Genomic DNA, 24,539 nt, shown 5'->3' on the forward strand with positions numbered 1-24,539 from the left:
GGGAAGAACTTCTGTTCATTCCCAAATTGAGATTTCTGCATAACAGCAGGTATGTTGTTAGGCTTACAGCCTATTGGCACAGGCGAAAAGGCAACTGGCAATAAACGGCTGGGTAGGAAGACTTTGTTGCACTTACTTTTCAAGAAAGAATAAATTTCCTATAGATCAAGTGATGTACTAGAAGATAGAGCTGTCTGGCCATTACCCCACCCAAGAGGATGGTCTTTGCTTACCTGGAGTAGACTGTCTCTTATCAGGGAGCTGTGCATTTCTGATAGATATGGTCTAGGTAGAACACGGGCTCATCGAGGGAAGCTTTCCTGGTGGTTAATTAAGATTGGGTCTTGAACTCTGGTCTGTAAGTTTGATTCCAACACTACTAGCTGTGTGACCTTGGGCAAGTTTTTTCAACTCACTGAAACCATTTCTTCATATGTCAGATGGGAATTAAGAGTATATACAAAATGACACTTCGAAGGCTAGAGAATGCCTGTAAACCTCTTAGCACAGACCATGGCTCATAGGAAGCTCTCAAAAACTGTTAACTTGTATTCTTAAGAAAGCTTAATTTATAATAATGCATGACAGAATGTCTTACATTGGTGTTCATTTAAGTGGTGGACTTTCCCGATACATACAAATTTTTCTTTTTAATAGTTAGCTTTTTTTTTCAGTCTATAGGGGATGTATCACCAGTGTAAAGTCTGTTGTAATTAGAATGGCACTCATCCTCTTTCTCTTGTCTTCCCTTCCTACTCAGATGTCCCCCCTAATCATTCCCTTTTATTCCTTTCAACCATTGAAATGGATTTTTTAGGAAAACAAAAACAATGGAATAACCATATGTCTGAGGTTTACTTAAAAACATGAAAAGTATCTTTATTGTTCTGGCATTTTTAGCAGAGTAAAGGGCTCAGAAAAACTCAGTAAGCATCTGTGGATGGATTTGGTTCAATGTCTACCTAGAGAGAACAGCAGGATCATTCTAAATATGAGTCAGCCACTGGGACTCATAGCCCAGTGGGAAGGGATGGTGGGGATAAGAGGATGCAATAAGATTTCTCAGAGAAAACATCCAAGGAGTAAAACAATTTAGAATATTTAAATGGCTTGCATAAACTAAAGTTATGAAAGATTTTAGAGTATGGTTAGTGAAAGGAGGGACCTATAGGAGAAGGACATCTGGGGTTATGAGGTTATTCCCCTAGTTCAAGTTTCTGCTCCCCAGTCTACCCACCCCTCTAACTGGTTTCTTCTAGACAACTCAGGAATTCTGCTCCAGGTCCCGGACATATTTCTGCACCCAGTCGCTCCTGGGATTAGCACAGACATGGTAACCCTTTTTGGTGAAGAAACTGTGGAGAGAGCAGAAGTATCATATAGAGAAATGAGTAAGGACATTCTTGACTAATTATGACTCCTTCCTCCCTCTTCAGGTCCTGGGAGACTCAGGACTAGTCCATTTTATCAAGGAATCATCCCCTAAACCCCAGGGACCCCCAGTCCTTCCCTGAGTGATTTATGGGGACTCTTTCAGGCCACCCTCTTTCTGCTGTCTGGTCCTCTCCTCTCTTCCGTCTACTTTCGGAAGGGTCACTGTTGGCTCCCTGCAGGCCCCAGCCATGTCAGGAAACAGCCCAGTGGCCTCTCTCCCTGTGTCCTGTGCCCATACAGGTCTCCAGAGGGATGGGCTTTCCTAGGATGGCTCCTTACTTATCAGCTGGTTACTTGAGAGCTGCTCCTCACCTCAGCTTCTATGGACACTCTTTCCTGATGTGTCCTGCCTGTCTTTTCCCAGGGACAGGCAGGGAAACAGATACTTACATGACACCAGGCTTGGTGCACTCGCCGCCGGTTTTAAAATAGGCAATCACAACTTTTTGGGGTGGTGGCCGGGAAGTGTAGGAGAGGCAGCAGTTGGATGGAGTGTAAACATAATCTGTGAGGGAGCAAGGGTAACAGGAGTCATTGCTGAGGAGAACAAGTAGCCCTGAGAGAACCAGGAAGAAGCAGAGAGAGGCAGCATAAATCAGAGTTGAAGTTTTGGGGAAAAAGGAGCTGCTTCTGTATTTTTTTTTTTTTTTCTGTAAAGATCACGGCCAAGAAAACCCTATGGAGCAGTTCTACTCTGTGACTCATGGGTTTGTCATGAGTCAGAATTGACTTGACAGCACAAGAGAAGCACAACAACAATTTCATATGGGGAGTCTCAGGCCACAGCCCTTGGAAGATGTCTGATTTCTGGCAAGAGTGTGGTGAACGACTGTGAAAGAAAACTGAACAACTGACTCACTTGTTTGAGAGGAGTCTTGGAAGCCGAGGACCAAGTTGAAGAGGAGGATGAAGAGGGCAGCCACGGAGACCTTCATGATGCTGGACAGGCAGAGAAATGTGGGCAGAGCTGAGCAGGTCCTTGGAAATGCACTACTGCTGACTTCCTTCTGGGATCTGAGCTATCTCCCCTACTTCTTATAGACATCCCTGGGTCACAAGACATGGAAATTGAAGGTGCCTAGGCAAGAAAATTTTAAGCATAATTGTGTCATGTGAATTACATTACCCAAGGTTGCCTATGGTTACCAGAGTTTAAGGGACACACAAGAATGGCTTAGCTGCTTACTTGGTTGGGGTGTTTATGAGGAAGTTTGTTCTCCAGATGGGTGACTGGAATTTGGAATCATGCTTAGCTGTTTCCTCCTCACATGATGGGTATCTCTTTAAAGTGAGAATTCACAGCCTCCTTCCACAGGGCAGAACATTCTGATGGATTTCCGCAATTGTTCTGACTGAATAAATGCGACATGTGCAATGATGCCACTGAGCCTGGAGAAGCCTAAGCTAAGCTTAACTGCATCTAAATGGACAGACATCTAGGTGTGGTTGGGACGTATGGTAAAAGTAGGGTTAGCCTTCCAGTAATGGCTTCATTTACTAAATATTCACCGTAGGCCTACAATGAGGTCACTGGGCTCAGCACTGGATGAGGGTTAGCAGCCTTAAAAGTATTCATACTCTTTAAATCAGAGACTCCACTTCTCAAAACCTATCCTATGGAAATGAACCTACAAATGGAGACAGTTTTAGGAACAGTGTTTGACACAGCTTATTTTTGATCAAATAGTTGGTACCAAACTACATATTCTACAATGGTGGTGTTGGTGGCGGGGAAACAATAGTTGCTATTAAATCGATTCTAGCTCATGGAGACTCTGTGTGTCAGAGGAGAACTATGTTCCATAGGGTTTTCAATGGCTGATTTTTCAGAAATAGATTGCCAGACTTTTCTTCCGGGGTGCCTCTGAGTGGACTCAAACCTCCAACCTCTCCATTAACATTCAAGCATGTTTCACTGTTTGCACCATCCAGGGACTCTACAATGGTGGCATGATAAAGTAAACCAACTGCTGGACCATTAGGCACCCTCTTAAACAAATAGAATGAAGTGCAAATACTTCATTTTTAGTATTAAATATTAACAAGCAAGGTGAAAAATTTCATAAGTAATTTCATTAAAAAAAAACCCAAAGAGAGTGAAATAAAACCTTAATGGTGGTTTTGTTTGGGATATTAGGGATTTCCTTTTTAATGAGATGTAACAGAAATATGAACACACCACAAGTGTAGAGCTTGAAGAATTATTACTAAATGCACACAACCGTGCAACCACTGCTCAGTTCAAGAAACAGAACAATAGCCTTCTCTGGTGCCCTCTCCCCATCTATACCCTCTCCTCTCTCTTCCAGTTTTACCACTATCCTGACATCTAGCCTCATAGACTATCTTTGCCTGTTTTTTTGTTGTTGTTGTTTGTTTATTTTCTAAACATATGTATATATATTTTGGGGTGAAAATACACACAAAAAAAATATGACAATTGAACAATTTCTGCGTGCACAATTCAGTGACACTGATTACTTTCTTCAGGTAGTACGGCCATTCTCACTATCTTTTTCCAAGTAATCCCACCACCTTTAACATACATTCAAAGCACCTTAAGCCAAAACTCCTTCTTTCTCCCTCCCTCCTGCCCCTGGTAACCACTAATAATTTTTGGTTTCTATATATTTTCTTGGTGCCCTGGTGGTCCAGTGGTTAAGAGATCGGCTGCTATCCAAAAGGTTGGCTGTTTGAATCCACCGGTGGTACCTTGGAAACTCTACGGGGCTGTTCTACTCTGTCCAGTAGGGTTGCTATGAGACAGAATCGACTAGAGGGTAACAGGTTTTGTTTTTTGACTCATATATTTACTTATTTCATATAAGTGAGATCGTACAGTGTTTGTCCTTTTGTGACTGGCTTATCTCTCTCAACATGAGTTTTTGAAATTTACTTAAATGAGATCATAAAGTAGGTTTTTGTTTGTATTACTCAATCTTTTACTTAAAGTATGTTTGTCAGATTCGTCTATGTTGTTGTATGTAGCCACAGTTTGAAATTTTTCATTTCTGTGTAGTATTCCATTACATGAACACACTACAATTTGTCTATTTCAGTGTTGATGGACATTAGAGTTGCCTCTAGTTTGGGAGCTATTATGAATAATGCTGCTATAAATACTCTTGTGCGTGTCCTTTGGGGCACATTTTTTGTTGAGTACGTACCAAAGAATGACCTTGCAGAATCAGATTTTAATACACAGATAAAATTTGGTAGTAGACGCCTTACCGTTTTCCAAAGTGGTTGTGAAGTTATACTCCCACCAGAAATGCATGAGACCCACTCACTCTGCTTTTTTGTCCATACTTGATAGTGTCAGTCTTTTAGATTATAATCATTCTGGTGGGGTGTAGTGGTATCTCAGTGTGGTTTTAATTTGCACCTCCCTGATGCCCTATGATGTTGGACGCTGCTTCATGTATTTATTAGCAGTATGTGTATTTTCTTTTGTGAAGTGTCTATTCAAGTCTTTTGTCCATTGCCTATTGGGTTGTTTAGCAAGAAAATTCTCACGCCCACCAAGATCTCTCTATCCCTCTCTCTAACGTATGAAGCTCAGGACCAGTTTATGTTTCAAAGACTGTCCCCAGCCCTCATATCCCCAAGTACCTTCCCTGGGTGACTCATGTGGCAGTCTCTCTCCTGCTGTCACTTTCTTGCCTCTCTCCTTTCTCTGCTTGGACAGCTCCTCCCTGGTTCCCTGAAGGCCCCAGACCAGGTCAGAAAGCACCTCTGTGGCTGCTTCCTGTGTCCTGCACACTCAGTGAGCCTCAGGAAGCTGGGCCTTCTCAGGATGGCTCCCCACCCTCCTACCTGTGCCTGTACAGGTTACTTGTCTCCCCATGTCCTGTGGGCTGTCTCTCTTCCACATGCCTCTCTCTCTCCAGGCAAGAGGACCGGCATGAATATTACACCAGGGTAAAAAAAACCAAAAAACAATAAAAACCAAACCCATTACCATCGAGTCAATTCCGACTCATAGAGACGTTACAGGACAGAGTACAACTACCCCATAGAGTTTCCAAGGAGCACCTGGTAGATTCAAATTGCCGACCCATTGGTTAGCAGCCATAGCACTTAACCACTATGCCACCAGAGTAGGAGCACACAATAATCACCAGCAAATTTGGAACAGATCTGGGGAGACATAAGAGAAGCATCAGGCAGTGGGGTCTGCCCTACACGTGAAGGAGGAGGCATCAAGAGCCTGAGTCGTTATTCAGTAGAAAAGCTAAGTCAGCTTCTTCCATCCTCTGAGAGGGCCAGGAAGTAGATGAGACATCGCTCCTCAGGGCTGTGGAGTTGGGTACAAAGACAACCAAGGAAGCCAGGCATGTCTTCTTTACCCTGAATTTTTGTTTTTAATCTCTGTCTCTGTCTTATCTTCAGTCTCTAGCTCCCTTTCCAGGGAATACAGCTATTGGAACAGAGGTCCTCGTTCCATTTATTTTGGGGGAACTTTATCTGTTTTATAAAGACATTTCATGGCAAGAGACCATCTTCTGTAAATCACCCAAAGGAGGGCGCTCCGCTCCTACAAAGGATTGAGGCTAACCTGCTGCTTGGCTCATCCTAGGCGCCAACTGGACCTGGTGCCTGCATCTTGTTAATACTTGAGTTAGGCCTTAGTTTTCCCAATAAAGATGGTCCTAGCCCTTCCCTGTCTTTCCGATCCAGAGAATAGTGTAGATAAAACTCCTTGAGAAACAACCCAGACTATTTTGAAACCTTCTGTGAAGTTCTCTATTTCACTTAAAAACTCTAAAGCCATAGGACTTAGTGACGTGGTTTAGATGTCCGCTCAGAGACTGGGGAAAAACTCCTCTTAAAAAAAAAAAAATTAAAAAAAAATTTATTTTATGTTTTTGAAAATATCCACAGCAAACCATACACCCATTCAACAATTTCTACATGTGTGATTCACTGACATAGACTACATTCTTCAAGTTGTGTCATCATTCATTACCTCTATTCAAATTATTTCACCACTATTAAGTTAGATTCAGTGCTCCCTAACATTCTCATCTATGCTTTAGAATTACTGTTGTCAATTTGATCTCATATAGATAAATCCTTAAAAAAGGCTATGTACAATGTGAACATTCTTTACCAATAGAGCTAAACTGTTGTTTGGTTTAATGATTACTTGAGGGAATAGTTTTGGTTCAGGGTTTAAAGAGCATCTCAAGGCATTAGATTCAGGGGTCCTTCCAGTCTCAATGGATGTCTTAGTCATCTAGTGTTGCTTTAACAGAAATACCACAAGTGGATGGCTTTAACAAAGAGAAATTTATTCTCTCACAGTCTAGTAGGCTACAAGTCCAAATTCAGAGTGCCAGCTCCAGGGGAAGGCTTTCTGTCTCTGTCGGCTCTGAAGGAAGGTCCTCATCATCAGTCTTCCCTGAGTCTGGGAGCATCTCAGCTCAGGAACCTCAGGTCCAGAGGACGCTCTCTGTTCCTGATGCTGCTTTTTTGGTGGTATGAGGTCCCCATGTCTCTCTGCTTGCTTCTCTCTTTTATATTGCCAGAGATTGGCTTAAGACACTACCTAATCTTGTAGATGTTATCAGTATAATTACCTCTAACCCATCTTATTACATCATAGTGATAGGATTTACAACATATAGGGAAATCACATTGGAAGATAAAATGGTAGACAATCATACAGTCAGTCATACAAGGGAATCATGACCTAGCCAAGTTGACAGATATTTTGGGGGGACGCAATTCAATCCATGACAATGGGCTCAGTAAATCTGGATTTCATAAGAATTTTTTTTTTTGTGTGTGTTTTCGGTGAAAGTTTACACAACAAATTAGGTTTCCATTTAACAATTTCTATACAAATTTTTCAATGACATTTGTTACATTTTACAATATGTCACCATTTTTATCATTTCCGTTCTGGTTGTTCTATTTCTATTCATCTAGTTTCCCTGCCCCCCACATGTCTGTCAGTTTGTCGTACTGTGGGGGCTTGTGTGTTGATGTGATGCTGGAAGCTGTGCCACGGGTATTCAGATACCAGCAGGGTCACCCATGGAGGACAGGTTTCAGCTGAGCTTCCAGACTAAGACAGACTAGGAAGAAGGACTCAGCAGTCTACTTCTGAAAAGCTTTAGCCAGTGAAAACCTTATCAATAGCAGTGGAACATTGTCTGATATAGTGCTGGAAGATGAGCCCCCCAGGTTGGAAGGCACTCAAAAGATGACTGGGGAAGAGCTACCTCCACAAAGTAGAGTCGACCTTAAGGACGTGGATGGAGTAAAGCTTTCGGGACCTTCATTTGCTGATGTGGCATAACTCAAAATGAGAAGGAACAGCTGCAAACATCCATTAGTAACCGGAACCTGGAATGTAAGAAGTATGAATTTAGGAAAATTGGAAATTGTCAAAAATGAAATGGAACACATGAACATTGATATCCTAGGCATTAGTGAGCTGAAATGGACTGGTATTGGCCATTTTGAATTGGACAATCATATAGTCTACTATACTGGTAATGACAACTTGAAGAGGAATGGTGTTGCATTCATCGTCAAAAAGAATGTTTCAAGATCTTTCCTGAAGTACAATGCTGTCAGTGATAGGATAATATCCATACGCCTACAAGGAAGACCAGTTAATATGACTATTATTCAAATTTACACACCAACCACTAGGGCCAAAGATGAAGAAATTGAAGATTTTTATCAGTTTCTGGAGTATGAAATTGACTGAACATGCCATCAAGATGCATTGATGATTACTGGCGATTGGAATGCGAAAGTTGGAAAATATGGCCTTGGTGATAGAAACAATGCCGGAGATCAAATGATAGAATTTTGCAAGACCAATGACTTCTTCATTGCAAATACCTTCTTTCACCAACATAAATGGCCACTATACGCATGGACCTGGCCAGATGGAACACACAGAAATCAAATTGACTACATCTGTGGAAAGAGACCATGGAAAAGCTCAATATCATCAGCCAGAACAAGGCCAGAGGCTGACTGTGGAACAGACCATCAATTGTTCATATGTAAGTTCAAGCTGAAACTGAAGAAAATCAGAACAAGTCCATGAGTGCCAAAACATGACCTTGAGTATATCCCACCTTAATTTAGAGACCATCTGAAGAATAGATTTGACACATTGAACACCAGTGACTGAAGACCAGATGAGTTGTGGAATGACATCAAGGACATCATATATGAAGAAAGCAAGAGGTTATTGAAAAGCCAGGAAAGAAAGAAAAGACCAAGATGGATGTCAGAGGAGACTCTGAAACTTGTTCTCGAACGTCAAGCAGCTAAAGAGAAAGGAAAACTGATGAAGTAAAAGAACTGAACAGAAGATTTCAAAGGGCATCTCGAGAAGACAAAGTAAAGTATTGTAATGACATGTGCAAAGAGCTGGAGACGGAAAACTAAAAGGGAAGAACTCACTCGGCATTTCTCAAGCTGAAAGAACTGAAGAAAAAATTCAAGCCTCGAGTTGTAATAGTGAAGGATTCTATGGGGGAAAATATTAAACAACTCAGGAAGCATCAAAAGAAGATGGAAGGAATACACAGGGTCATTATACCAAAAAGAATTAGTTGATGTTCAACCATTTCAAGAGGTGGCATATGACCAGGAACCGATGGTACTGAAGGAAGAAGTCCAAGCTGCTCTGAAGGCATTGGTAAAAAACAAGGCTCCAGGAATTGATGGAATATCAAGTGAGATGTTTGAACAAACAGATGCAGCACTGGAGGTGCTCACTCGTCTATGCCAAGAAATATGGAAGACAGCTTCCTGGCCAACTAACTGGAAGGGATCCATATTTATGCCTATTCCCAAGAAAGGTGATCCAACAAAATGTGGAAATTATAGAACAATATCATTAATATCACATGCAAGCAAAATTTTGCTGAAGATCATTCAAAAATGGCTGCAGCAGTATATCAACAGGGAACTGTCAGAAATTCAGGCTGGTTTCAGAAGAGGACGTGGAACCAGGGATATCATTGCTGATGTCAGAGAGATCCTGGCTGAAAGCAGAGAATACCAGAAGGATGTTTACCTGTGTTTTATTGACTATGCAAAGGCGTTGGACTGTGTGGATAATAACAAATTATGGATAACATTACAAAGAATGGGAATTCCAGAACACTTAATTGTGCTCATGAGGAACTTTTACATACATCAAGAGGCAGTTGTTCGGACAGAACAAGGGTATACTGATTGGTTGAAAGTCAGGAAAGGTGTGCGTCAGGGTTGTATTCTTTCATCATACGTATTCAATCTGTTTGCTGAGCAAAGAATCTGAGAAGCTGGAATATATGAAGAAGAACGGGGCATTAGGATTGGAGGAAGACTCATTGACAACCTGTGTTATGCAGATGACACAGCCTTGCTTGCTGAAAGTGAAGAGGACTTGAAGCACTTACTAATGAAGATCAAAGACCACAGCTTTCAGTACGGATTGTACCTCAACATAAAGAAAACAAAAATTCTCACTACTGGACCAATGAGCAACATCATGATAAACGGAGAAAAGATTGAAGTTGTCAAGGATTTCATTTTACTTGGATCTACAATCAACAGCCATGGAAGCAGCAGTCAAGAAATCAAAGGACGCATTCCTTTGGGTAAATCTGCTGCAAAGGACCTCTCCAAAGTGTCGAAGAGGACAGATGTCACCTTGAAGACTAAGGTAGGCCTGACCCAAGCCATGGCATTTTCAATCACATCATATGCATGTGAAAGCTGGACAATGAATAAAGAAGATCGAAGAAGAATTGACGCCTTTGAATTGTGGTGTTGGCGAAGAGTATTGTATATACCATGGACTGCCAAAAGAACGAACAAATCTGTCTTGGACGAAGTACAACCAGAAAGCTCTTTAGAAGCAAGGATGGCGAGACTGCATCTTACATACTTTGGACACGTTGTCAGGAGGGTCAGTCCCTGGAGAAGGACATCATGCTTGGCAGGGTACAGGGTCAGCAGAAAAGACGAAGACCCTCAACGAGGTGGATTGACAACAGTGGCTGCAACAACGAGCTCAAGCATAACAAGGATTGTAAGGGTGGCTCAGGATTGGGCCATGTTTCGTTTTGTTGTGTATAGGGTTGCTATGAGTCGAAACCAACTCTACGGCACCTGAGAACAACAACAACAATTTCCCTGCCCTAGCTTACCTTCTCATCTTTGTTTTAGGGTAAATGTCAACCATTTGGTTTTGTATAGATGGTTTTTTTATTTTATGTGTCATTCTGTAATTTAGGAGATGGATTCCATAAGAATTTGAAATTCTGTTCTATACCCCCCCCCCCTTTGATCAGGATCTGTCTGTTGAGGCCCTCATCAAAGTATGGGGAACAACTCATAAATGAAGAAAGGACAAGTGTTGAGAGAGTCTCATGGTATAGACGAGACCTGTGAGCTGAGGGCCGTGGTGATGAGATGGTCATCCAGGGCAGAGACCTCTCTGATTCTGGGCAGTACAATATTATTTTCTTTAAATGTTGTCTTCACCCAGTTTTGAGGCCCTGGTTGAAGGCTAGTCCATTCTCCTTGAGCAGCTCATTAAGTTCATTCTCCAACCACTGCTCTTATCAGGTTCTTACTTCTGGGCCGCTATTCACCCTTTCTAATTGTCCCCAGGGCCAGGTACTCAGCAATGAGGGGCAGCCCCTATGCTGTCTGAGCCTGCAGAATTTTTCAAAATGCCCAGTCTCCCCGAATCTCGTGGCACCTAGCTAACGCCCCCTGCTTGCCATACATTAAACCCTCTCCTACAACTCCAGCTTGTTGCTACCTTGCCTTCAGTGCAACCCCCTGCATGGTCCTGCATCATGGCCTGCTGTGCCCCCCGTCTCTGGGAGCTGTGAGTATAATAAACCTGTTACTTTTCATGGCCTCTCTGTCTCCTCTTCCCAGCATCACACCTGATTTACCATCTCATGAATTTGTTAGAGTAGGTAGGCAGAGGACTGTGGGCAAAGCCAAGACAGTACTGAGCACTCATTGCTGCCTGCATCCTTCTGGGATCAAGCCATGCCCCCATCCCTTTATAGGGACAGGGACTCTGGACACTGAGGAGCTGGAGACTGGGGCTGACCAGACGGGACGTTTCTAGTGGAGTTGTGTCATGCTGTGAGTTGCATATCCCGAGGTTTCTTGGGTCACACAGGGGGATAGGGTATACAAGTATAGCTCAGTTGCTCACTTGCTGGGCCCGGTTGTGTGGAAATGTTTTCTACAGTGAAAGGAGATGAGATGCTAGTGTTAGATCAGAAGGTACTCGGACAGACAGACAGACTAATGGTTCCTACCACGGAGCAGAGCTTCTGGTGCTCTGCTGTAGCAGTTCTGACCACATAAGGTGATGTCACCGCATCCTGGAAGCACAAGTCACACTTACGCCACACCCTGGGTGAGAAGGACCATGATATCACCTTGCTCAGGGGAAATAATAACCAGTGAGGGGGAAGCCACTGTATTGGTTTCTATAACAAAGCACCACAAGCTGAGTGCTTCAAAACATCAGAAATGTATTGTCTTACAGTTCTAGAGAGTAGAAGTTCAAGACCAAGGTGTCAGTAATGTTGGTTCCTTCTGGGGTGTCTGAGGGAGAATCTGTTCTATGCCTCTCTCCTAGCTTCTGATGACTCCTGGTAATTCTTGGCTTTCCTTGGCCTGCAGCCTCATCAGTCCAATCTCTGGCCTCTGTTGTCACATGGTTGTCTTCCCTTTGTGTGTCTTTCCCTCTTTTATAAGGACACCACTCATTGGATTAGGACCCACCCTACTCCAGTATGACCTTATGTTAACTTAAATGGTAACATCTGCGAAGACCTTATTTCCAAGCCAGGTCACATTCATAGGCACCAGGGATTAGGACTTCAACGCATCTTTTTGGAGGACACGGTTCAATCCATAACAGTTACCAAGAGGCCAAGCTTAGTGGATTCCTACTATCAAGAAAAGATCTACATATGAACTGCACCATCACATTTTCTCTCCCATAGAGCAGAAATTTCTCATGCTTTTCACAGGTGTTTTGACTGCACAGATGTAACATATATGATGGTAACACAGACTCGTGAGTAGCCCAAGCCATGTTTAATCTGGATCTCAACAGACAGAATGGAATCGGGAAAGCCTAGGCTATAGGAATGACAAGAGGGACAAGGTCGGCCTTTCAATCACTGTTTCATTCATCAAACATTCACAAACTCCTACAATATGGCATCACTGGTTTGGATGCTGGATAATAGACATGAACATGCATCAGATAATGAAGTGTCTGTATAGATTAGGAGCCTTAAATGTTTTTACTTTTTGACCCAGGATATCTACAGTTAGGAAAATATCCTGAGGAAAAAACCCCACGTATGGAGAAAGTTTTGTGCGTATAGATGTTTGGTACTTTTTATTCATAACAATTAAAAGTTGGAATCAATACAAATGTACTGCAATACCAAAAAGAAAAACAAAGAAACCCCAAAACAGAACCTGTTGCCATAGGGTCGATTTCGTCTTATTACCACGAGGTGAAGAGCCCAAACAAGAAAACTCAGCAAAATGTTGGGGAGCAGAGAGGATACTTTTGAGAAGCCTGAGTCCTTAATGATGTCATTGAGCTGCCAGAGAAACCCTGGTTATGCCCATCTCTGGACTTGGCGATAAGGAAACAGGAAGTGTTCCAACTGTTAACTCTGAATCTCCAGGGAAATGAGATTTTTGAGGAAAGAGGACTTCATTTTTTAATTTTTTTACTTGCCCAATTTTAAAGGGCTAATTATTATTGTAAGAGGTGAATATACTATCATTTATTTAATTGTAGTTCATCTCTTAATTGATACGAATAAGCTGTGACAAATACTTTTGTGCATACAACTTTCTTTCATACATGTGTTTATATATATATAGGTCAGGTCTCTGGCAGAGTGCCTTGCTGGTTGAAGGGTGAGAATATTTTAAGACTCTTCATTTATGGTATCTCCCATTTTTAGATTCTTCACCTGGGCTAACTCAGGGACTCCATAATGAACAGGTGAGGAATGAGCCAATGTCTGACCTCAATCTCACTCTTCTGGTAGTTGAGGCTCCCATAATTCTACTCTCTTCATCTACATTATGGTTTTACCTTGGGCTGTGCCAGGGCATTATCATCAATGTCTCATCTACGTCGTTGGAACGCTGGGAATAATATCAGAAGGTTCAGCTCTGTGGGAGAAATACCTTATCGACAGATCTGTTCTTGTGAGAAGGAACCAGCTAAGTGGTCTCACGGTGACACCAACATCTCACCTCCTCTCACTGTGGAAACCATTTCCTCAACAAGTAAGCAACTGAGCTATTCTTGCAAAGAGTCTGAACCCTTGTGGCTCAAAGGTCTCCTGGCATATGTAACTCAGCATGACACCTACACCATGTTTAAAATTTTCCTCTTTGGTCTCCCCAAGTTTCCATCTCCTAATACCCCAAGGATGCCTATAAAGAGAAGAGATGGGTTAGACTCCAAGAAGGAGCCAACAGCCTCAAGTCTCCAGGTCCTAGCTCTACTTGGCCATCAGTGAGCTCCACTCTACCTGCCCAGCATTATGGAGATCCCAGGGGCTTCCCTCATCATCCTGCTCCTTGCTGCAGCCCTCTGCTCCCAGACCTGCTCTGCCTCATGTGAGTCTGTCCTCCTGTTTGTCTTCCTTTTGCTCTTGTCCCCTACTCTTTGACCAGACTTTGGACACAATGCCAAAGCCTATGGCTTGAGGCCCTCCAAGTAGAAACTTGACAGAAATTTCAGAGACTTTCCTGAGCAAAATTTTCCTTCTCAAGGGGTTTTATTTTAGCAATCCTATTCTCCAGCTCTGGGAGGCAAGGTAGGGATAAATCTTATTTTATGGATGGAAAATGGAGGCCCAACTGGAATTCTGACAAGATGTGGAATCTGGGTCCAATTGGCTCCCAGTGATGTGATCAATGATAGACTCACTTTGGCTGTCCTCATGAATTCCAGATGAAACTCCTCAAAGAGAAATAAAACAAGTAGGTTCTTCAGAAAATAAATTCTCTGTAGAGAGACTTAGAGACCCAAAACCAGGATAAACAGAGAATGAGAAACATCAAAAGAGAGAAAGACGTAGAAATAAAAATGTCAAGGAAGAGAAGAAATGCCAACTGCATTCTGGATCCCTTCGTCTCCACATCCCCACCAGGAGCAGCTGCCTTGCCTTTTCTTCTGAACGATGACTTGGGATCTTTCTGTCCTGTCTCTCACAGTGACTTAGGCTCATTCTGTCCCTTCCTCCACAGTTGGTGCTGACACCCCGACTGCCTGCTGCTTCTCCTACACTTCCCGGCAGATTCAGCGCAAATTTGTGGACAGCTATTATGAGACCAGCAGCCAGTGCTCCAAGCCTGCTGTCGTGTAAGGGCTAGTCCTCCTGGGCATTCCTGGGGAGAGACGGGGAGGGTTCGGGATAGGGAGCAGCGCCCCCCTGAATATTCAGCTCTTTGAGGTCCATGAGGGTGCAAGACACCAGGGGTGGCCCCTGCAGAGAGTTCTGGAGGACCTCATCCTGGGCAGAGGGAGGAGAGGAGGGAAAATGACAGCAGGAAGTTAGCTTTCTGAGGGGACCCTCATATGAGACACTGAGGGAAGGCCTGAGAATCCTGAGTTTAAGGAGAAGTTTTACGAGCATGTGATAGGGTCTGAGATGTCTGGGTCAGAGAAGGATGAAGGAACCACAGTGGGCCCAGGATTCCTCAGTGTTTAATCCTTTTCCACTCTCTACAGCTTCCTAACAAAAAGGGGCCGGCAGGTCTGTGCCAACCCCAGTGATGCCTGGGTCCAGGAATACGTCACAGACCTGGAGCTGAATTTCTGAGTGGAAGCAAGGAAGGTGTTACATCAGAGGACGGTCTGAGGAGCAGAGCTCTGAGCCAGGACAATGACCCTGCAACCCCAGAAGCCACCTCTTCTATGGGTTGCCACCCCAGGCCACACGCTGGGACCCTCCTTAACTTTTAGTTTAAGTATCTTATTTAATTTTTGTAATTTATTTCCACTGTTGAATTGTGTTATGTAATAAATGTTTTCTTTAACATCTCTTGACATTGTCTTCACTGTTCCTCCATCTTCCCCTTCAATCTTCTCACATTCGATGTGGGGGCCAATGAGTGTGATTAACTTTCTCTTGGGAAAAATTGTACTAAATAATATCAAACACCAAATGCTTATTGAATGATTCAACCCAGCACTGTGTTTTGAAATATTGAAGGTACTTATATAAAAGGAAAACCAGCATTTACCTAGTGAAGACAGTATTAATTTTGTTTTCCCAGCGAATCCAAATCACGGGTTGAGAGGAATAGTGGGGGAAAAGTAGGGAAAAATGAAAACGGACAGAAACTGGAAGAAAAAGATTGAGTACTATTATACTGACACCAAACTTCTCCTTGGAGATACTTTCCTGCACATTATTTTATAAAGAAATCGTAACTAATAAGATCTAGGAAAAATTTCTACTTAACTGAATACCAAGATGAATCATACTGTGGTGTCTATTTATGAGCTTAAGTTCATCTTCATAAATCAGATTGATGGCTAACATTTGTTGAGGACTCACAACATGCTGGGTTCGGTGTCAAGTGCTTATATTAGTTAAGGTTTAGCAAACCCCACTCATAGTCTAGCAAGGATGCTCTGCCTGGCAGTTGACTGAGAACGCTGGTCAACTTCTCAGTTGTTCTTAACTCTGCTTTCAGGGAGAATGTTCTCCGTGGCTGTATCTGAGGTGAAGCTTGGGGACTAGGGTGGCCATAGCTAGCAAATAAAAATGCACGATTGATTTTTTTTTTTTAGTGTAAATATGTCTGATAAAATATTTGGGATGTACTTACCCAAAAAATTGTACATTATTTATCTGAACTTCAATTTGATTGCGTATCCTGTATTTTATCTGGTAACCCTACATGGGATAGATATCTTTTATAAAGGCTATATATATTTTGGAAACCCTGGTGGCGTAGTGGTTAAGTGCTACAGCTGTTAACCAAAGCGTCGGCAGTTCAAATCCACCAGGTGCTCCTTGGAAACTCTATGGGGCAGTTCTACTCTGCCTTACAGGGTCTCTATGAGTTGGAATCGACTCAATGGCAACGGGTTTGGTTTTTTTGGTTTTATATATTTCTTGTTGGGGATGGATGCATGGATTGGCTTAAGTGGGCAGCAGTGCTTTTCAACCTTGAATTCACATTCAAATCACTTGGGGAGCTTTCAAAACTCCAAAGCCAGGACCTCACCTCTGAAGTTGCTAATTTAGTTGGACTTAGGCAAGAGTCTTGGCTGTACAGTGGTTAAGAGCTCGGCTGCTAACCAGAAGGTCAGCAGTTTGAATCCACCAGCTGCTCCTTGGAAACCTGTGGGGCAGCTCCTCTCTGTCCTATAGGGTTGCTATGAGTGGGAATCAACTCAAATCAACTCGATGGCAACAAGTTATTTTGGTTAGGCAGTAGCTGGGCTTCAGTAATTTTAGAACTCCCCAGGGGATGTTAATGTGCGGCCAAGTTTGAGAAACAGTGTTGAAGTTCAGTCCCAGGCTGCTTTGGCCAGCCTTGGAGTTTCAGAAATAACAGAACTTCCTTCCTTGTTTTGAATGCCTCTAGTACATTTTCTTATGGTCACTTACACTGGGTCGTATATCAGGTCAGAATTCTGATAAATCCAATGTACATATTAGTTGTATATAATGTATGCATATATTGGTTTTACACACACACACACACGTGTGCACACGCACACAGGTATATGAATGATATGTTTTACATGTCTGTATTTGGAGATACCTATACATATATATATATATACATATGGAGCACCGGTGGTGCAGCAGTTAAGAGCTATGGCTGCTAACCAAAAGGTCAACAGTTTGAATCCACCATCCGCTCCTTGGATGGGACGGTTCTACTCCGTCCTTTAGGGTCGCTATGAGTCGGAATTGCCTTGACTGCAACAGGCTTGTTTTTATATACATATATGGTGTGTGCGTATCTCTGTGTGTGTAATAAAGATTTATTTTAAGGAATTGGCTCATGTGATTTTGGGGGCTGGCAAATTTGAAATCCATGAGACAGACTAGAAGCTCAGGCAGGAGTTGATACTGCAATCTTGAGGCAGAATTTCTTCTTCTTTGAGAAACCTGAGTTTTTGCTTTAAGGCCTCCCAAGTGATTGCATGAGGCCTATCCACGTTATTGAGGGTAACCTCCTCTACTTAAAATCAGTTGATTGTAGATGTTAACCACATCTATGGGATACCCTCACAGCAACACCTAGATTAGTGTTTGACTAAATAGCTGGCCTGGCCAAGTCGACACATAAAACTAACTATTACGGGTAGTTAATCAGAAACAGAAAAACTGTGATAGTGTTGCATCAAGAACTGGGCCTGGGAGTGTGGGTCTCCCAGCACAACAAGCTGCGGTCATTACCTTCCCCACCTCACCCCTCTGCCATTTTAGTGACGTCTAGCTCCATATCGCCCTCTGCTGGTGAAACAATGCCTCAGGTGTGGAAGTTATAATTAGCTCCCTGCCTCTGACCGCATCCCAACTGCTCCTTCACAAGCAACAGATGGTTGATTTTGTCAACAAGATAAATACTTAGTAAGAGGAGCCTGGGAGGCGGTGGGTCCGGCAGCTTCTGGGCCCCATTTTTATGGCCTGCCTAGTCTTCCACCTTTCCATTTCTGCTTACACTGTTTAAGATTGGAGTGAAGAATTCTGCTTTTCCAACCCTGCAAGCTTCTGGATTCTTAATGGGCTTGGTTTGTAGGCAGCAAGCAGAAAGGACCCCTATTAAGAAAACCTTTTTTTTTTTTCTTCTCTGCTGACAAGCCAGTTTCAAAGCAAGCTAAACTCTTTCTTAATGGACCTTACTGAACGATGCTAGAAGTAACCAGTCCCCAACATCCTGAATTTTCCTTTTTGATGCAACCTTAGTAGGCAAATGGCCGTAGTAAAAGTATAACAGGCCATGAGTGTAACCAGTTGTGCTAGATATAGGTGTCCTCGCTGAGTTTGACCTTAGCTTGTGCCCTCAGCCAATTCCATTTTTGGGGGTCTGTTATTTGCAGAAGGAGCCCTGGTGGCCCAGTGGTTAAAACACTCAGCTGCCAACAGAAGGATTGGCAGTTTGAATCCACCAGCAGCTCTGTGGGAGGAAAGACCTGGTTATTGCTCTGCTCTTGTAAAAACTTCTGTCTAGGAAACTCTATGGGGCAGTTCTACTCTGTCCTATAGGGCTAATAGGAGTCGGACTTGACTTGATGGCAACAGGCTTATTGGGTTACTTGCAACACTGTAGTCTGTATCAATTAGAGCTGTTTTCAGTTATAAATATCAGGAAAGCTGACTCCTTCTGGCTTAAATGATAAAGGGAACTTATTAGCTAACATAACGGAAGCTTTAAGAGGTAGAATTAGCTTCAGGCAAAACTTGATCCTGTGGTCCTTATGTCTTACCATAAACTGTTTTCCTTTTGGAATCTCTTATCTCTCTCCAATATGAGAGCTTTATCCACCACTAGCTACTCTAATGATACAATAGCTTCCAGAAACTTCCAATGCAATGTGGATCATTATTTCCTCTAGAGAAGAGAAAGTCTGTATCCTCATATCTCCAGCAAAGAGCTTCAGGCTCACTTTCATTGGTGTGTCTTAGATTAGGAGCCTTATCTCTTAACCCAGGGCTCAGCAGTCTATGGCCTGTGCACCAAATTTGACCACCAACTGTTTTTTTATGGTGCACAAGCTAAGAATTTTTTTTAATGATTGAAAAAAAATTGAAAGAATATTTTGAAACACATGAAAGTTGTGTGAAATTCAAGTGTTTAACGTGTCTACAAAAACAGTTTTATTGGAAGATGGTCAGGCTCATTTGTTTATGTATTGCCTATGGCTCTGTTTTTCAGAGCCTGGTGGGGCAGTGGTTAAGAGCTTGGCTGCTAACCAAAAGGTCAGCAATTCGAATCTACCAGCCGCTCCTTGGAAACCCTGTGGGGCAGTTCTACTCTGTCCTATAGAGTCACTATGAGTCGGAACCGGCTCCACAGCAACGGGTTTATGGCTATTTTCACACTACAACAGAAGGGTTCAGTACCTGTGACTATGACTGTATGACTAACAAAACTTAAAGTTGTTGCTATTTGGCCCTTTACAGAACCTCTTAGTCAGTCATTGTGTCTAGGGGAACGGATGACTGATTCATTTGAGTCAATCAATATTTATAACAAGTGTTATTAATGGGCTCAAAACCACACAAACTACAAACCCACTGCTATCAAGTCCATCTTGACTCATAGTGACCCTATAGGACAGAGTAGAACTGCCCCATGGCTGTAAGTCTTTTTTTTAAATTTATTTATTGTGCTTTAGGTGAAAGTTTACAAATCAAGTCAGTCTCTCATACAAAATATACACGCCCCTAAGTGCACTCCCAGCTGCTCACCCCGTAATGAGACAGCACATTCCTCCTCTCCACCCTGTATTCGCGGTGTCCATTCAACCAGCTTCTGTGCCCCTCTTCCTTCTCATCTCGCCACCAGACAGGAGTCACCTGCATAGTCTCATGTGTCTACTTGAGCCACGAAGATCACTCCTCACCAGCATCATCGTCTATGTTATAGTCCAGGCCAATCCCTGTCTGTAGAGTTGGTTTCGGGAATGGTTCCAATCTTGGGCTATGAAAGGGTCTGGGGATCATGACCGTCAGGGTCGCTCTGGTCTCAGTCAGACCATGAAGCCTGGTCCTTTTACGAGAATTTAAGATCTGCATCCCACTGCTCTCCTGCTCCATCAGGGCTTCTCTGTTGTGTTCCCTGTCAGGGCAGTCATCAGCAGTAGCCAGGAACCATCTAGCTCTTTGGATCTCAGGCTGATGGAGTCTCTGGTTTATGCGGACTTTTTGTCTCTTGGGCTCGGATTTGCCTTGTGTTTTTGGTGTTCTTCATTCTCCTTTGCTCCAGGTGGTTCGAGACCAGTTTATGCAACTTAGATGGCCACTTGCTAGCATTTAAGACCCCAGATGCCTCTCACCAAAACAGAATGCAGACCGTTTTCTTAATACATTTTGTCATGCCGATTGACCTAGATGTCCCCTGAAACCATGGTCCCCAGGCCCCTGTCCCTGCTACTCTGGCCTTCGAAGCTTTTGGTTGTATTGAGGAAATTTCTTTGTTTTTGGTTTAGTCCAGCTGTACTGACTATCCCTGTGATATGTGTTGCCCTTCCCTTCACAGAGAAAAATTTTTGTCTACTGTCTAGTTAGTGAATATCCCTTTTCCTCCCTCCCCACCGTTGTAAGCATCAAAGAATATTTTCTTCTGTGTTTAAACTTTATCTGGAGTTCTTATAATAGTGGTCTCATACAATATTTGTACTTTTGCAATTGACTAATTTCACTCAGCATAATGCCAAGGCTGTAAGTCTTTACGGAAACAGACTTGCAAAATACAAGAGGGGGTAATTTTCCAAATGATCATTTAAAAGTTCTTTTAACTGAGAAAGAAAAGATGCTGAGGAACAAACAAGTATTTACTAAATGTGCAGGACTTTCTTATATTAATTTTTCTTTATTCATGGAGAATATTTGTTTTGGGTTTATATTGCACCATATTCCCCCTCCCCCCAAATTTGGGAAACCATCTGGACCTTTCTTTTAACGGTCTACTCCATTTTTTCCAGCAATAGGTCTGTTGCTCTTCTGTACCTTCCAGAATTACCTCATTGATTGTAAAGGATTTTGATTGGGTTGTATCCTGTTGTCCCACAAACAATGGCTACTTCCCCAATCTGAGGCTAAATTACCAGCAAGGATTTTACATTTTTAACTAAGTCACCAACAACTGGGGCAGACAATTCTTCCAGGGCATTCTATATATAGAAAGAGGAAGGAGAGGGAATTGTCAGCATTGCGAATGGCCAGCCTAGTGGGTGCCACCTCTGTGGAGGAGAGGTCATTACTTCTCATCATCTTTATGCCCAGTGAAGGGGTTTCAAGGGGGGAACTTATAAAAACTGGAAGTTCCTGCTAGCAAGGTGACTCATTTCCTGTTGGATATCTATTTTTGCAGTGAACTTGTTGGTTTACCAGAGTCAACTTGAGCAGGAAAAAAGAAAACAGGAGAAAGGAGACAGGGCATACCTGGATGGTGTTAATGGTTAATGCACTCGGCTGGCTGCTAACCAAAAGGTTGGAGGTTGGAGTCCATCAAGAGGTGCCTCAGAACAAAGGCCTGGCAATCTACTTCCAAAAAATTAGCCATCGAAAACCCTATGGAGCACAGTTCTATTCTGACACACATGAGGTTGCCATGAGTTGGGGTCAACTCAATAACAACTGTTTTTTTAAAAGCACGGTGCATAATTTTTAAGAAAGCTTGATATATGAAGAAAAAAAAACAACGTGTGCATGAATATATATCAAGGAAGTTTCACCTTGGTGGTTCACGAATTTACATAGTGCATATACATTATATGGAGCCCTCGTGGCACAGTGGTTAAGCATTTGGTTTCCAACCAAAAGGTTGACAGTTCAAATTCACCAGCTGCTCCTTGGAAACCCTATGGGACAGTTCTACTCTATCCTATAGGGTCGCTATGAGTCGGAATCGACTTGACGACAATGGGTACAGGTATACAATATACGTTAGGTGTATAATATTTTATAAACTAACCATCGTTTTATAAAATAATGTTTCATTTTTAGCTTGTATGAATATGTAGACAGGTATTGTTGCCATTTTCTTTCTACTGACTTCCTTTCTTCAGATTTTTCTACCGTTTGACCTTAACACTTTTTTTCCAATTGGCGATCCTAGACTTTGTCATAAAACAAAACCAATAAAATCACCAAAATTTCAAAAAAAAAAATTTTTTTTTTATTTCACGCAGCTGAACACAGAAACTGTATATAACATTTTATAAATATTTTTGGCTGGTGGCTTTGGTACAACGTCCCTCGTTGTTGTCATTAGGTGATGTCGAGTCGGATCTGACTCATAGCGACTTTTTGTACAACAAAACACTGCCTGGTCCTGTGCCATCATCGCAATCATTGTTATGCTTGAAACTGTTGTTGCAGCCATGGTGTCAAGAGTGAAACACAACCACTCACCTTCATATTGAGCGTGTGTCACCCTGAGTGACTAGGGGGGCAGAGGGAAGGGGGGGTGAAGGGAGTGTCTTGGGAGTTCTGCAAACTGTTAACAACACATAGAAATGTATTATAAAAATTAATTAGCCTAAATAAATAGAATTTAAATAAGAGCCCCAGAGTGTGGTTGCTCGGCAACCAGTCCATAAGAAAAGTGGCTTCTGAGTAACTGGTTTCTTGCTGCTTCCACGTCACTCAGGGATTCAACTCCAAGGTCAATGATGTGCTCCTGGACCAGGACTCAGTGGGGTTGGTGCAGACCTGCTGGCCTCTTTGCTTTGGAAGCTAGGGAGAGGAACTGAGTTAAATAATTAGCAGGTGAATTTCTGATCCCTTGCTCCCCACCCATCCCCTCTCTTCTTGGAAGGCTCAAGGTCTGTCCACTTTCTCAGGAATATTCTCCCAACCTCAGATTCCCAGACCTTTCCTCGATGACTTAGGGAGTCTCCTCAGGCAGCCTCCCCCTACTATCACCTCCTCCTCTCTCCCGTCTTCCCTGGGGCATCTCCTCCCTGGCTTTCTGTGGGCTCCACGCCAGGTGAGGAAGCACCTCTTCCTGTGTCCTGTCACATGATAGGACCAGAGGTCTGAGCTCCCTCGATGGCCCTCATCCACTGGGTGCCCTTGCAGGTTGCTCCTGCTCCAAGTCTTGTGGGCTCTGTCCCTACATGTCGTGCCTCTCGCCAGACTAGCCCTTGGGAGAACCAGCCCTCACATAACACTGAGCACTGGTCTTGTAACACTCATCTACCCGAGATCCACTGGGGGACACAGAGGACGTAGCAGATGCTTGGGGGACCTGTTGCCAACTGTGAGTGAAGGAGCAACATTTTTCATTTTTCAATGGAACAAGCGAGCTTGCTCCTTCTGCCTAGTGTTAAAGTCAGGAGGCAGTTGGTGGGGACATTCCACCAGGGATGAGGAGAGCTGAGAGGAAGCTGGAAATTTCTTGTTGCATTGTTCCACCCCACTCCCCCGCCTTTGGCCTGTCTTTTTCTGCTTTAATCTTAGCTTTGGTCTCTATCTTGCTTTGCAGGGAATGCAGCTCATTATAACAGTCTGCCTCTGTTCCCAGTTCCACCTAAGGAATTTAATCTGGCTTAAGAAGAGCCCCCCCTTCCCCCCCCCCCCGCAGCAAGAAACAATTTCTGTAAGTCATCTCTGGTAGAGCTCTGGGGGGTAGAGCTGAGGTTGGTTGTTTATTCAACCGACCACTGGAAGGCAGCTGAACCTGCATTCTGACTCTTGTTGAAAACCCACTCGATTTTCCCATTCCCCAAATAGGATAGAGCTCACCCTGTCTTCCAGGCATACAAAATAGAAAGCCAATTCTTTTGGAAAGAAAAGTCTCCTGGACAGATAGCCTGGAGAATTTTGAAAACCTCTTGTGAAGTTCTCTGTTTTATTGGGGCATCTCTGGCTTCAGGGTCCCTGGGTGGTGCAAAGGGTTTGTGCTAGTCTACTAACTTAAAGATTGGCGATTTGAACTTACCCAGTGGCACTGTGGAAGAAAGCCCTGGCCACCTGTTTCCTTTAAGATTAAAGCCAAGAAAACCCTATGGAGTTCAGTTCTACTCTGAAACATATGGGGTCACCATGAGGCAGGATTGACTCCATGGCAACAGGTTTTTGTTTTGGTATCTCTGTTCCTAGGACTTTGGCGATGTTGCCTGACCCCAGCCAGTGAGTGGGAGAACAAGAGCAAAGGGCAGAAGGGAGCACAGACTGGTGAGAAGAAGCTCGGGTACAGCAGGCATAGTGAGGAGGACAGTGAGGGCTGAAGAATGTGGATGGAGCAAATTGGGTTTGGGCTCTTGCTATTGCCAAACTCCTTCTGGGTTTCCAGGAACGTCCCTTTCTCTTAATGGGGAAGCCCTGGACCATGGGGAGGTGGAAACTGGGGGTGACAAG

General features: G+C 43.2%; 2 protein-coding genes across 2 annotated transcripts; one reads left to right on the top strand and one right to left on the bottom strand.

Moving 5' to 3' along the window:
* Positions 1-854: 854 nt before the first annotated feature.
* On the bottom strand, positions 855-2,458 carry LOC126062394 (C-C motif chemokine 3-like). Its single transcript, XM_049859902.1, has 3 exons — positions 2,294-2,458; positions 1,825-1,939; positions 855-1,355 (listed from the first exon to the last, which is right to left on the bottom strand). Exons 1-3 carry the CDS (start codon positions 2,367-2,369, stop codon positions 1,265-1,267), a joined length of 282 nt encoding a protein of 93 aa, XP_049715859.1. The 5' UTR covers positions 2,370-2,458; the 3' UTR covers positions 855-1,264.
* Positions 2,459-13,822: 11,364 nt separating this feature from the next.
* On the top strand, positions 13,823-15,373 carry LOC126062458 (C-C motif chemokine 3-like). Its single transcript, XM_049860030.1, has 3 exons — positions 13,823-14,094; positions 14,728-14,842; positions 15,212-15,373. The coding sequence occupies exons 1-3, from the start codon at positions 14,019-14,021 to the stop codon at positions 15,300-15,302; spliced, it is 282 nt and encodes a 93-aa protein (XP_049715987.1). The 5' UTR covers positions 13,823-14,018; the 3' UTR covers positions 15,303-15,373.
* The last annotated feature ends 9,166 nt before the right edge of the window (positions 15,374-24,539 follow it).

The sequence above is a fragment of the Elephas maximus genome, chromosome 19 (assembly GCF_024166365.1).
Source record: "Elephas maximus indicus isolate mEleMax1 chromosome 19, mEleMax1 primary haplotype, whole genome shotgun sequence".
Taxonomy (NCBI): Eukaryota; Metazoa; Chordata; class Mammalia; order Proboscidea; family Elephantidae; genus Elephas; species Elephas maximus.

Coding starts and splice junctions, on each gene's coding strand:
- LOC126062394 (XM_049859902.1), bottom strand. CDS start 2,369: ATGAAGGTCTCCGTGGCTGCCCTCTTCATCCTCCTCTTCAACTTGGTC. Junction 1,940..2,293: donor CCAAGACTCCTCTCAAACAA/GTGAGTCAGTTG, acceptor GCTCCCTCACAG/ATTATGTTTACACTCCATCC. Junction 1,356..1,824: donor TGCACCAAGCCTGGTGTCAT/GTAAGTATCTGT, acceptor CTCTCTCCACAG/TTTCTTCACCAAAAAGGGTT.
- LOC126062458 (XM_049860030.1), top strand. CDS start 14,019: ATGGAGATCCCAGGGGCTTCCCTCATCATCCTGCTCCTTGCTGCAGCC. Junction 14,095..14,727: donor CCAGACCTGCTCTGCCTCAT/GTGAGTCTGTCC, acceptor CTTCCTCCACAG/TTGGTGCTGACACCCCGACT. Junction 14,843..15,211: donor TGCTCCAAGCCTGCTGTCGT/GTAAGGGCTAGT, acceptor CACTCTCTACAG/CTTCCTAACAAAAAGGGGCC.